Source organism: Pseudorca crassidens, chromosome 8 (genome assembly GCF_039906515.1).
Source record: "Pseudorca crassidens isolate mPseCra1 chromosome 8, mPseCra1.hap1, whole genome shotgun sequence".
Taxonomy (NCBI): Eukaryota; Metazoa; Chordata; class Mammalia; order Artiodactyla; family Delphinidae; genus Pseudorca; species Pseudorca crassidens.
This window is the reverse complement of record NC_090303.1, coordinates 24,868,723-24,883,850: the sequence shown is the minus strand read 5'-3', so window position 1 is coordinate 24,883,850 and position 15,128 is coordinate 24,868,723. Positions and strand designations below refer to the sequence as shown.

Genomic DNA, 15,128 nt, shown 5'->3' with positions numbered 1-15,128 from the left:
CCTCAATTAATGTTGATGGATTGACTTTCTCACAAGCAGTAAAAGCTCAATTTATAGAAATCGATCCTAAGAGACGAAAATAAGTAATTTAAGGGCACTGTGTGTTGAATTCTATGTTTGGCAACACAGCAATGTGTACAGATGTAAGAACTGCATGTATTTATTTCCGTTTTTTAAATAAAAAGCTGTTTTCTAGTTGGCTGACAGATACTAAGTCTCAGTCATTTTGAGTCATAATCTAAGCGTAGCAAGGCTATAAATTTGCGTGATTCGATATAAATATTCTGATAGTGATATTAGAGTGATTATGAAGAATTTCAAGACTCATATATCTAAAAACAAGACACAAGCTTGTTCATTAGTAATTATAACTTTAAATCATGTAATAAAGATTGCTTATTAGTGAGAAACATTCTATTTGAACTGTTCATTTCAGATTATTTTTAGTGTACAGATTTTGACAACTTTCTACATTATTGTATGCTATTCTGTAAGGAAGAAGAGTAGGTTTGAAGATGCGTCAGAAGTAATCATTTAATCTGAAAGCATAAAGAATTTTCTCTTTAGCTGCCATAGCGTTGTATGGTTTTTACCCTTTGATCAGGTGACAGCTAGAAAGCATCTCCTTAGTCAAAGCAGAGTCTTAGAAAATGAGGGAATGGGCTATTGGGTATTTCAGCAGAGCATTGCTTTTACATCCTATGTCCAAACCAGAGCTGTGCTCTACGTTTCAAAAACTTTGAGCAAATAAACTGACAAGTATCAAACACTACAAGATGGGAAGTGGAATTAGTTCAGAGAGCAAGGAGTTAGGCAAAAGATCAAAAGAACTGGAGAAAAAGCTTCAGGAAGATGCTGAGCGAGATGCAAGAACTGTAAAGTTGCTGTTATTAGGTAATAGCTTTTTTTTTCTTTTGCCTTTAAAACCCTGATTTTTTTTCAATTGTGATTTATTTACTTTTCTCAAACTTTAATTTCAAGGGTATTACCATACGGGAGATTTATTATCAAAATGTGTTTGGAACGTGACTCTGTGTGCTCTATAAATATTTACTTGTTTGTTTAGCATTTTATTACATGTCTTTTGTTAAGCACAGAGACAAATATTTACTAGATGTTTCAATTTCTCTATGTCAATAATCTTTTATTATTTTTTTAAAAATCTCATACACATTTATTATTTTATTGTACCCTAGTCATTTCGTGAATACCAACTTTTTATATGGAAAACAACCCTTTAATTACAAGTTATAAAGATTTATGTCATTTTGTTTGAAAATATGTTGAGTTGTTTGATATCTACACTAATATGTTATTTAATTACTTGTACTGTTAAAACCAATTAGTCTCAAGTTATTTGGAGAGTAATGATAAAGTACTTTAAATTATACTAATAATATTATTTAGGCTTCTGAATACTGCCTGTAATATTGTCTGTATGATTGAAAAATACTCCATTTAAATCCTTTTGGGATATTTAAATATTCATTCAGGTCAGGAGTTACATCTCTTCTCTCTTTTATTCCCTCAAAATTCAGCACAATATTTTACCACAACTATAAACTTAATAAATGTTTAATGAATTGAAAGAATGAAAATAATCTAGATGCCACACATTTTTCTAAAAATTTTTAACATGTTATAGTCACTAGAAGATAAATATATTTTTGAAATAACATAAAGACCTATGAAAAGAATACAAAACAGCTTTAATCATAGCTGTATGTTTCTCCTACTCTTAGTTATACACAAAAGGACTTCATTTTATTTCAGAATTGTGAATCTTTCACACAACAAAATGCTCTCATTTGTGTGTATGTGTGTGTGTCTGTGTGTCCCTTTACTGTGTCTAATTTGCTCCCAGTAGCAAGAGAATCTCAGAAACGAACTATAGCATTCCCAGCACTTGCTCCTCCAAGGAAAGGAAACGTTTTCTCCCTTTATGCCCAAGTCCTGAAGCCTCACACTTGCCCACAGCACTTGCAAGTAACCACCAAGAAAGGTTGATAATTTGGAAAGATGTAGGGGTCAGCCCTTACGAAACCAGAAAACAGACCTCCCCTAACACTCCAGAGTATTCTCCGAGGCTTTGATCAAGAGTCAAAGTAATACGGGGGCACAGAGAAAACAAAAGATGAGAGGGAAAACCAAGCATTCCTGCAAATGCATTCTGTGTCCTTCTTGTACTAAGAACAATGGCACAGGAATAATGATACACTACATTAAGAATCCCTATGTTTGAAGAAAATTTCAAAAGAATAGACATTTTCAATATACCAATTATTTTTAGGTTAAAGTGGTGGGCTAGATAAAGAGGAAAGGGTAACATTTTATAAGAAATGTAAGAGTAGCCCCCGGCTCACCGCAACTAGAGAGAGCCCACGCGCAGCAATGAAGACCCAACACAGCCAAAAATAAATTAAATAAAAAATAAAAAAGATATCAAAGAATCTTAATGGTATTATTACATCTTTAACTTTCCTAAAACAATGACAATTGCACAAATTCGTTCCCAATGTTACCATACAATAAGCTTGGATTCATCTGGTTCCAACAATATGTCCCTGAACTTTTCTGTCACATCTTATTTACAGAAAATGAATCAAATTCTCTTTAGCTTTTCACATTTCGATGTCCAAACACTTGACTATATTTTCCCTTCTGGACTCTATATGAGTTCTATATCTAATGATTAAGTTGTCCAAGTTCAAAACCATAAAGCTTTGTAACAACTCTGCTTCAATTCTCATGTTTTGAATTGAAAGCAAATTCTCTAACCTATAATCTTTATATTCAATTTGGCGTCATTAAGATATCATAAAAGCATTCAGTGGAACTAAACAAAACCTTCCTACCCTCAAATCCCCTCACTAATGAAATCTGTCTAACTTCTCCCATCATTGAGACAATGATTCTCACTCATCAGTCTGGTCTGAACAACTGTTTTTAAGTTTATCAGTGAGCGGACGTCATGTGGGACTAACCAGGTAAGCGTTGGTAGTAATCAGTCCCTGAGTCTAGCTCTATTTTTATAAAAATTAAAAATCTGAAAAACAGTTTCAACAGAATTCATTCTTTATGTTGATCCTCTTGTTAACCAACAGATTTCTAGGTGCTTTAACACAACTTTCCAAATTTAACATGTGCTGTAAAGTAGATGTACCATTTGGTATTACTGAATACAAGGTTTCACTTAATCTGAAGAGCTATCTACACCAAAGTGCACTTTACAACTAAAGGATCACTTTGCAGACAGATTCCCTTTTATTGTACCTTTCAGACATTCAGTAAAATTATAGAAGAGATGCAAAATCTGTTCCTAGAAGCAGGCTTCTAGGAAACACTGGAGATGACATACATTCCTGGCTCATTTGATAACTGCTATCAAGACAATAATGTCACATACTTAAAAAAAAAAAATTAGCCTGTAAAGGTGCCCCAGGAAGAGTGCATTTTAATAAGAAAAACAAATATTAATGAATAAGCTGTTCTCTTTTGTAAGCTTCCTATGTTACTTTTTTTAAAATCTTAATTTACAAATGTTTGATTAAACTTGTATTCTACTCAAAAGAAATACATGGCATTTCATTGTGAAATCAATGTGGATCATGTTTCTGTTTTTCCTGTCCCCTTTCCTTATATTTATTATTTCAAATTTCAGTTCAGGGCTTCCCTGGTGGCGCAGTGGTTGAGAGTCCGCCTGCCAATGCAGGGGACACGGGTTCGTGCCCCGGTCTGGGAAGATCCCACATGCTGCGGAGCGGCTGGGCCCGTGAGCCATGGCTGCTGAGCCTGTGCTCCGCAACGGGAGAGGCCACAACAGTGAGAGGCCCGCGTACCGCAAAAAAAAAAAAAGAAAAAAAAAAAGAAAAAATTTCAGTTCAAATTTATTTATTTACATTACTTTTTTTTTTTACTTTTACAAATTTCTATCACATGAGCTAGTTAGATTCAAAGCTGTGAAGTATAGAGAAAAAATTAGTTTCGTTCTTTCTTCATATCTGAAACCTTGCCTCATTCACTCTACAATTTTTAGTTATGATATTGTAACGAGCTTTTAGCCAGTGATCCCCAACATTGTCATGGACTGTTCATCACTGCTGTTCTATTCCTTTAGTTCTAAAACCATTTATTTTTTATTTTTTATGTGCTATCTTGTAAGCATCACACTATCATTTTTTTAATGGTGCCAGCTGAGTTTTATCATTTAAAAATATTATTCTAGTCATCTGGCTCTTAGAAACATGAACCTGGACAGAGTCTAAAATTTCTCAATCTACTTTAAATATGTTTATATTTACTTACTAATCAACATCAAATTTTCCAAATTGGCCCACTTATTCAACAAGTGGATGTTTTAGAAGATGTTCCGTTGTTTTAGTATGACAGTAGGAGAATTATAATAATTCTGACACTATGTAAAAGCCTGTTAGAAAATAACTGATAAAATAAAACTTGCAAAGCAGAATTTGCTAAATAGGTTTATCCACCTGGCAGAGTGGAGAGAATACAATTTACAATTCTGATAGAGTAGAATATGTTTTTAAGCCATTTGAGGTAAAATTGATTTGTTAATATTTTCATCAAGTGTTATGCTTTTTTCACTTCTCTGAATGACCTCAGCTAGACACATAACCTCAGAGAAATGATGGGTGTCAAAGCATTTGCTGAACTGTAAAAATCTAGACAAACGTGGTTTACTCTTACTGTATAACAGATTCCTAGATCTGAAATAAATTGAATGTCAGTAAATGTATACAGGTTTTCTTCCTCTTATGTACATCAGGAAGAAAGAGGACATAAGATTCATATCAAAGTTGTTATTTATATTGTATTTGTTTAAATAGGTCTTTATTTTTAAGAAGTATTTCTATATATGAATGAGTGGATGCAGAAAACTGGAGGTGTTCCTGAGTCACTGGCTAGAGTATAAATTCAACAAGTGTAAGAAGCTCTGTTTTGAATTTCTATTACACCAGTAGAGTCAATGCCTGTCTGTGGATGTGATCATATACACAGATCCCCTGGAATAATTACGTTACACTTAAAACTTGCAAAGAAGAATTAGCAGAATTAGAAAGAAAAAAAAATTCTTTCTCATCACTAGTGATAAGAACCTTGTGAACAACATGTAGAACTTATTTCTGAATAAGGTTTCCATTTCTTTAAATTAAAGTCATTCTTTCCTTTCTGTAATATCAATACATTTTTGTTTTAAAATATTTTACAATATTTTATTTTGTTTCTAAAGATATCAATCTTGTAGGTGCACAAATATTTTTAATACAAATGTTTAAAATTGCTTTAGAGTAAATGGAGAGAAAACAGGAAGAAAAGGTCTACTTGGAGAATTTCAAATCGTCTCAAAGCAATGAACTATCTGCACCATAACAATTTGAAAGTTCCAGAGGAAAAGCCAAATAGTTGCAGTTGTATTTATTTATAAAGAAGGCAGCTGGCAGCATCAAATAGCTTTTTACAACGTCTCTTTTTTCTAATAGGAAAAAAGCACCTAGACGAATGTTTTGCAGATATTTGGTTGTTTGTTTTAGATTAATTTATCTCAAATAATCAGGACACATTAACCATAGGCTCATAAGTCTCTCACATAAAAGATGCAAACCATTCATTAAGGCACTTCATATTTAGCCAAATGATGGTATTTGTTAATGAGATTAAACATCCTGTCTTGCTGAGAATAGCTCTCATTAACTATAATTTAACAGAACCTCTCTAGTTATATCACAGAACATTTTCATATTCGTTTTATTCAAACCTGAATTATTGACTCAAGAGCAATACTGTACCTATAAAAACATTCATATAAGCAACATGAGCAGTTAACGAAAATCGTTTACCCCTCCATTGTGTTAGAAAGGAAAGAGGGTAGTGAAACATTTGATGGTGTAAAGGCTCCATGATATATTTTACATAAAATAAAATATACTTACAGTTAAGATTTAGATTCAAATTCAGAATCCATCTCCTTATTTAAGTTTCCTCCAAATACATCAATGTAGAATTTGCACCTAAGGAAGCAGAATTCAAGGAGAAACTGAGCGTGAAATTAATCAAGATATGAAAATCTCCATTCTCTCTACTAGATTCTGATGCTAATAAGGTAGAACTCGAAGGTTTAATTCCTGCCTCAATATTTTATATTCAAATAGAACAAATTTGCTATTTAGAATTGCTCCTCTTTTAAGGTATCTGGAAATTTCACTCTCTGACCAGCATGGGATTCTTGACTATCTCATACTTGTTCACAGTTACTGAATTTGTTCTTTAATTTCATATATTTTCCTTCAAAGTCAGCCATTATACCTGTGCGCCTCCTAAAACTCTGAAATATTCTGTCCCCTTAATCTTCTACCTTAACTGGCATTCACAACCCCAAACCGGGATAATTCCTCAATGTTCTCCATTTATTATTGTTTTAATACACTGTTCCCAACCGATTTCCTCCAAAGTGATGTTATTTAACATCTTTTCAGCCCTCAGTGCTCATCCTGGTTCCAGTGTAAACTCCTAATTTCCTTCATTCCCAGATGTTTTAGAATAAAACGATTTATCATTGTCAGCTTCCTGGCTGACAACCTCCTGTTTTTAGCTTTAGCTGGGCTAATAATTGTTTTACTTATTCCTACTTTTCTACTAAAATATTCCAAAAGGCAGCTCTTTCTACATTTCCAACATCATTTTCTTCTAGAACTTCCTCTCTTCCCACCTCACCCTAGATGACCACCCGTGTGTAAGAATTTACATCACTCATCTCTCCAAACTCATCATCTCCAAACTCATTAACTTTCATTTATTCTCTTCTGCTTCAACTAATTTTAAGGAATTGGTGGTATTCCATTTTTAATTTAAAGCTAACTTCAGCCTTTATGCTAAAAATTCTATCCCCTTCTGTATTAAGAATTTTGCTTTATGAATTATTTTATCTCTTTGCCATTTTCAAAATTCTTCTCTGCTAGCTCCTTCCCCTTGGCATATGATATTTCTCTCCATTTGCCTAAAAAGCTTTTACTCTTTTCTTTGACTCCCTTTGAATTCACCTTATAGAGTTATCTTTTAAAATGTTATTATATTGAAATGCTTATAGAAATAGTCTATGGTCACTGCTTCTATTTCTATACTCTCTACATTCCCTTCAGTTAACTGAAAAGCAACTTGTATATCCTTTTCTCTACTAAAAAATGATCTCTCACAGATTCCTGATAACCTGCAAATTCACAAAACTGAGACCTCAATACCTGAATCTCTCTTCTTTTTTAACTCCTGTAACACTGAAATACCTTCTCATTTTTTATATCCCTTTACTCCCCACTTCACCGAAGCTTGCTTCCTTTCTCTCCATTTGTGAGTGGTTTCACTCACCAAAATTTGTCCTTGGGCCTTTGTGTTTTTCAATCTGTACTCTCTCAGGGACCTCATATCAGGACCTAACTATCACTTCTACAAGAATGACTACAATTTGTCCAATTTCTTGATCCATATTTGCAAATTTCCGTTATTTATCAATAACCTGATTGTATACTTTGGGAGACCTCAAAATTATTTTCCAAGTTTATCTTGTTTCCAATCATCTTCAAACTTTTATGTTTTAAATGAGATCCCTCATTATATTCTTTCCCATTAGATCAACATGATATTTCAATCTTCTTTAGCTCCTTTCTTTGTAATCATTCTCTATCCATTGTCCAAAGCCTGTTACAAAGTTTAGTTTTAGCTCTTCTCTGATAGAATGGGTCTCACATTTCTCTTTTCTCCACTACTTCTGTTATTGTTTTCAATCTATGAGGAACCCCTATGAAATAGTATTTTCATTATATAGAGAAGAAAATGAGAACTAATTAAGGTAATTCAATTTATAAGATGACAAATGAGTTTACAGGAGAACTGAACCTTTCCTTTCTTTTTATAAACATCTTTATTGGAGTATAACTGCTTTACAATGGTGTGTTAGTTTCCGCTTTATAACAAAGTAAATCAGCTATACATATACATTTATCCCCATTTCTCCTCCCTCTTGCATCTTCCTCCCACCCGCCCTATCCCACCCCTCTAGGTGAACACAAAGCACTGAGCTGATCTCCCTGTGCAATGCGGCTGCTTTCCATTAGCTACCTATTTTACATTTGGTAGTATATATATGTCCATGCCACTCTCTCACTTCGTCCCAGCTTACCCTTCCCCCTACCCGTGTCCTCAAGTCCATTCTCTACGTCTGTGTCTTTATTCCTGTCCTTCCCATAGGTTCTTAAGAACCTTTTTGTTTTTTTAGATTCCATATACATATGCATTAGCATACAGTATTTGTTTTTCTCTTTCTGACTTACTTCACTCTGTATGACAGTCCCTAGGTCCATTCACTTCACTGCAAATAACTCAATTTTGTTTCTTTTTATGGCTGAGTAATATCCCATTGTATATATGTGCCACATCTTCTTTATCCATTCATCCGATGATGGACACTTAGGTTGTTTCCATCTCCAGGCTATTGTAAATAGAGCTGCAATGAACATTTTGGTACATGCCTCTTTTTGAATTATGGATTTCTCAGGGTATATGCCCAGTAGTGGGATTGCTGGGTCATATGGTAATCCTATTTTTAGTTTTTAAAGGAAACTCCATACTGTTCTCCAGAGTGGCTGTATCAATTTACATTCCCAGCAACAGTGCAAGAGGGTTCCCTTTTCTCCACACTCTTTCCACCCTTTTCTTTTTATCTTTGTCAGTTTTAAATTACTCTCTGCATTCTAAGTTCTATGAAAACAGAGAGCATGTATGCTTTTGCTCTTCTTGAATTCCAACAGCTTAGCACGGGAAAGCATGCATGCATAATGCATGGAAGAATGACAGAGTCAGAACCTAAAATATCTCTGTATGTTGGTCATGGTGACTAAACCACAGACATACATTTGGTATTTGAAAATAGAGCTGAAAAAGAGCCATCTCATAAGGAGTTTGGGTTTTTTTTGAGTTGTCTTTTTTTTTAATTCATATATATGTTCACATATAACCAGAGCTAAGGATAATATTAGATCATTGAACATGGAAATCTACACTTTTCTTTCTTCTTGTATTCAATTTCCTTTTTTTTTTGCGGTACGCGGGTCTCTCACTGTTGTGGCCTCTCCCATTGCAGAGCACAGGCTTCAGACACACAGGCTCAGCAGCCATGGCTCACGGGCCCAGCCACTCCGCGGCATATGGGATCTTCCCAGACCGGGGCACGAACTCATGTCCCCTGCATCGGCAGGCTGACTCTCAACCACTGCACCACCACGGAAGTCCTCTTTTTTTTTTAATATTTATTTTTCATTAATTTATTTTTTCTTATTAGTCATCCATTTTATACACATCAGTGTATACATGTCAATACCAAACTCCCAGTTCATCACACCACCACCTCTAACCCCGCCTCTTTCCTCCCTTGGTGTCCATACGTTTGTTTTCTACATCTGTGTCTCAATTCCTGCTCTGCAAACCAGTTCATATGTACCATTTTCTAGGTTCCACATATATGCATTAATATACGATATTTGCTTTTTGACTTACTCCACTCTGTATGACAGTCTCTAGGTGCATCCACGTCTCCACAAATGACTCAAGTTAGTTACTTTTTATGGCTGAGTAATATTCCATTGTATATATATACCACATCTTCTTTATTCATTCGTCGATGGGCATTTAGGTTGCTTCCATGACCTGCTACTGTAAATAGTGCTGCAATGAACATTGGGGTGCATGCGTATTTTTGAATTATGGTTTTCTCTGGGTATATGCCCAGTAGTGGGACTGCTGGATCATATGGTAATTCTATTTTTAGTTTTTTAAGGAACCTCCATACTGTTCTCCATAGTGGCTGTATCAGTTTACATTCCCAAGAACAGGGTAAGAGGGTTCCCTTTTCTCCACACCCTCTTCAGCATTTGTTGTTTGTAGATTTTCTGATGAAGCCCATTCTAACTGGTGTGAGGTGATACCTCATTGTAGTTTTGATTTGCATTTCTCTAATAATTAGTGATGTTGAGCAGCTTTTCATGGGCTTCTTGGCCATTTGTATGTCTTCTTTGGAGAAATATCTATTTAGGTCCTCTGCCCATTTTTGGATTGGGTTGTTTTTTTAATATTGAGCTGCCTGAGCTGTTTATATATTTTGGAGATTAATCCTTTGTTCGATGATTGATTTGCAAATATTTTCCCCCATTCTGAAGGTTGCCTTTTTCATCTTGTTTATGGTTTCCTTTGCTGTGCAAAAGCTTTTAAGTTTCATTAGCTCCCATTTGTTTATTTTTATTTTTATTTCCATTACTCTAGGAGGTGGATCAAAAAATACCTTGCTATCAAAGAGTGTTCTTCCTATGTTTTCCTCTAAGAGTTTTACAGTTCCTGGTCTTATATTTAGGTCTCTAATCCATTTTGAATTTACTTCTGTGTATGGTGTTAAGGGGTGTTTTAATTTAATTCTTTTACATATAGCTGTCCAGTTTTCCCAGCAACACTTATTGAAGAAGCTATCTTTCTCCACTGTATATCCTTGCCTCCTTTGTCATAGGTTAGTTGACCACAGGTGTGTGGGTTTATCTCTGGGCTTTCTATCCTGTTCCATTGCTCTATATTTCTGTTTTTGTGCCAGTACCATATTATCTTGATTACTGTTGCTTTATAGTATAGTCTGTAGTCAGGGAGTCTGATTCCAACAGCTCCATTTTTTCCCTGCAAGACTGCTTTGGCTATTCAGGGTCTTTTGTGTCTTCATACAATTTTAAGATTTTTTTTGTCCTAGTTCTGTAAAAAATGCCATTGGTAATTTGATAGGGATTGCATTGAATCTGTAGATTGCTTTGGGTAGTATAGTCATTTTCACAATATTGATTCTTGCAATCCAAGAACATGGTATATCTCTCCATCTGTTGGTATCTTCTTTGATTTCTTTCATCAGTATCTTATAGTTTTCTGCATACAGGCCTTTTGTCTCCCTGATAGGTTTATTCCTAGGCATTTTATTCTTTTTGTTGCAGTGGTAAATGGGAGCGTTTCCTTAATTTCTCTTTCAGATTTTTCATCATTAGTGTATAGGAATGCAAGAGATTTCTGTGCATTAATTTTGTATCCTACAACTTTACCATATTCATTGATTAGCTCTTGTAGTTTTCTGGTGGCCACTTTAGGATTCTGTATGTATAGTATCATGTCATCTGCAAACAGTGACAGTTTTACTTCTTCCTTTCCAATTTGGCTTCCTTTTATTTCTTTTTCTTCTCTGATTGCCACAGCTAGGACTTCCAAAACTGCTGAATAATAGTGGTGAGAGTTGCCATTCTTGTCTTGTTCCTCATCTTAGAGCAAATGCTTTCAGTTTTCACCATGGAGAATGATGTTTGCTGTGGATTTGTCACATCTGGCCTTTATTATTTTGAGGTAGGTTTCCTCTATGCCCACTTTCTAGAGACTTTTTATCATAAATGGGTGTTGAATTTTGTCAAAAGCTTTTTCTGCATCTGTTGAGATGATCATATGGTTTTTATTCTTCAATTTGTTAATATGGTGTATCACATTGATTGATTCGCATATATTGAAGAATCCTTGCATCCCTGGGATAAATCCCACTTGATCATGGTGGATGATCATTTTAATGTGTTGTTGCATTCTGTTTGCTAGTATCTTGTTGAGGATTTTTGCATCTATATTCGTCAGTGATATTGGTCTGTAATTTTCTTATTTTGTAGTATCTTTCTCTGGTTTTGGTATCAGGGTAATGATGGCCTCATAGAATGAGGGTGGGAGTGTTCGTTCGCCTGCAATTTACTGGAAGAGTTTGAGAAGGATGGGTGTTAGCTCTTCTCTAAATGTTTGATAGTATTCACCTGTGAAGCCATCAGGTCCTGGACTTTTGTTTGTTGAAAGATTTTTAATCACAGTTTCAATTTCATTACTTGTGATTGTTCTGTTCATATTTTGTATTTCTTCCTGGTTCAGTCTTAGAAGGTTATATCTTTCTAAGAATTTGTCCATTTCTTCCAGGTTATCCATTTTATTGGCATAGATTTGCTTTTAGTAGTCTCTTAGGATACTTTGTATTTCTGTGGCGTCTGTTATAACTTCTCCTTTTTCATTTCTAATTTTATGGATTTGAGTCCTCTCCCTCTTTTTCTTGATGAGTCTGGCTAATGCTTTATCAATTTTGTTTATCTTCTCAAAGAACTAGCTTTTAGCTTTATTGATCTTTGCTATTGTTATCTTTGTTTCTATTTCATTTATTTCTGCTCTGATCTTTATGATTTCTTGCCTTCTGCTAACTTCGGGTTTTGTCTGTTCTTCTTTCTCTAGTTCCTTTATGTGTAATGTTACATTGTTTATTTGAAATTTTTCTTGCTCCTGAGGTAGGCTTGTATAGCTATAAACTTCCCTCTTAGAACTGCTTTTGCTGCATCCCATAGGTTTTGGATCGTCGTGTTTTCATTGTCATTTGTCTCTAGCTATTTTTTGATTTCCTCTTTGATTTCTTCAGTGATCTCTTGGTTATTTAGTAATGTATTGTTTAGCCACCATGTGTTTGTGTTTTTTACGTTTTTTCCCCTGTAATTCATTTCTAATCTCATAGTGTTGTGGTCAGATAAGATGCTTGATATGATTTCAATTTTCTTAAATTTACTAAGGCTTGATTTGTGACCCAAAATGTGATCTTCATGGAGAATGTTCTGTGTACACTGGAGAAGAAAGTGTAATCTGCTGTTTTTGATGGAATGTCCTATAAATATCAGTTAAATCTATCTGATCTACTGTACCTTTTAAAGCTTGTGTTTCCTTGTTTGGATGATCTGTCTATTGGTGTTAGTGAGGTGTTAAAGTCTCCCACTATCATTGTGTTACTGTTGATTTCCTCTTTTATAGCTGTTATCAGTTGCCTTATGTATTGAGGTGCTCCTATGTTGGGTGCATATATACCTATAATTGTTATATCTTCTTCTTGGATTGATCCCTTGATCATTATGTAGTGTCCTTCCTTGTCTCTTGTAACATTTTTTATTTTAAAGTCTATTTTATCTGAGTATTGCTACTCCAGCTTTCTTTTGAATTCCATTTGCATGGAATATCTTTTTCTATCCCCTCACTTTCAGTCTGTATGTGTCCCTAGGTCTGAAGTGGGTCTCTTGTGGACAGCATATATATGGGTCTTGTTTTTGTATACATTTAGCAAGCCTCTGTCTTTTCATTGGAGCATTTAATCCATTCACATTTAAGGTAATTATTGATATGTATGTTCCTATTACCATTTTCTTAATTGTTTTCAGTTTGTTTTTGTAGGTCCTTTTCTTCTCTTGTGTTTCCCACTTAGAGAAGTTCCTTTAGTTTTTGTTGTAGAGCTGGTTTGGTGGTAGTGCTGAACTCTCTTAGCTTTTGCTTGTCTGTAAAGCTTCTGATTTCTCCATCAAATCTGAATTAGATCCTTGCTGGGTAGAGTAATCTTGGCTGTAGGTTCTTCCCTTTCATCATTTTAAGTTTATCATGCCACTCCTGGTTTGTAGAGTTACTGCTGAGAAATCTGCTGTTAACCTAATGGGAGTTCCCTTGAGTGTTATTTGTCGTTTTTCCCTTGCTGCTTTCAATAATTTTTCTTTGTCTTCAATTTTTGCCAATTTGATTACTATATGTCTTGGCATGTTTCTCCTCGGATTTATCCTGTAGGGGACTCGCTGTGCTTCCTGGACTTGGGTGGCTATTTCCTTTCCCATGTTAGGGAAGTTTTTCGACTACAGTCTCTTCAAATATTTTCTCAGGTCCTTTCTCTCTCTCTTCTCATTCTGGGGCCCCTATATTGCGAATGTTGTTGCATTTAATGTTGTCCCAGAGGTCTCTTAGGCTGTTTTCATTTCTTTTCATTCTTTTTTCTTTATTCTGTTCCACAGCAGTGAATTCCACCATTGTTTCTTCCAGGTCACTTATCTGTTCTTCTGCTTCAGTTATACCACTATTGATTCCTTCTAGTGTATTTTTCATTTCAGTTATTGTATTGTTCATCTATTTTTGTTCTTTAATTCTTCTAGATCTTTTTTAAACATTTCTTGCATCTTCTCAATCTTTGCCTCCATTCTTTTTCCAAGGTCCTGGATCATCTTCACTATCATTATTCTGAATTCTTTTTCTGGAACGTTGCCTATCTCCACTTCATTTAGTTGTTTTTCTACGGTTTTATCTTGTTCCTTCATCTGGTATATAGCCCTCTGCCTTTTCATCTTGTCTATCTTTCTGTGAATGTGGTTTTTGTTACACAGGCTGCAGGACTGTAGTTCTTCTTGTTTCTGCTGTCTGCCCTCTGGTGGATGACAGGAGTTTGTTTTTTAAGTCAATCAAGATTTTGATAGGTTTTAATAATGTAAATGAGAATAATAATACTTGGATTTTTTGTCAAAGACTATCCTGGCTCTATTATAAAACAAAGATTTCATGAGGGTGGTTAAGGTAGGTAGACCATTTAGGAAATTGTCACTTCCTTGCAAACACTTGATGAGACTGTAAATTAAGGCAGAAATTATAAGTTTGAAAGTGAGATTTGAAGGACATTAAAAGACAAAAATCAATAGAACTTGGTGACTTGACTGCCTGTGATTGTTAAATAAGAGGAATGATTAAGAGCAGAATTGGGAATAGTGATTATTTTATTCATCGGTATGTGAAAGAGAGGACAAAGTTTAGGTTAGGGAAGAAATGAAAGGAGTACTAATTTGAGACATTCAAATTTGTGATGTTTCTAGAACAATCAAGTTGAGATATCTATTAAATAGATGAATATATGGGTCTGGAAAGCAGGAGGGATAAACTCAAGTGAGAGCTGTCAATTTGATATATTCAATCCTCTGTTCTCCCTTTCCCAGATATACAGTGTGTAAAGGCCAACCTTTACACACTGTATAATTAACCAAGGCCTTTTTTTTGAAGCATTAATTTATACAAAATGTGTGTGCATAAGCACTCCCACAATTAAGGAACACTTAGATAAATTCTATCTATCAATCCATCTTTCTATCTATCTATCATCTATGTTTCTATTTAAAGCAGGCCTGTGTGGGAAAAAAATCACAGAATTCTATATTTCAGGGTTTTCTCCCCCTTTTTTA

At 34.7% G+C, this 15,128-nt stretch overlaps 1 protein-coding gene across 1 annotated transcript in view; it reads left to right on the top strand.

Moving 5' to 3' along the window:
• Positions 1 to 776: 776 nt before the first annotated feature.
• Positions 777 to 15,128, top strand: part of GNAT3 (G protein subunit alpha transducin 3) — a 50,429-nt gene continuing 36,077 nt past the window's right edge. The window contains 1 exon segment of the mRNA XM_067747635.1: positions 777 to 894. Within this exon segment, the coding sequence (XP_067603736.1) occupies positions 777 to 894 (118 nt within the window).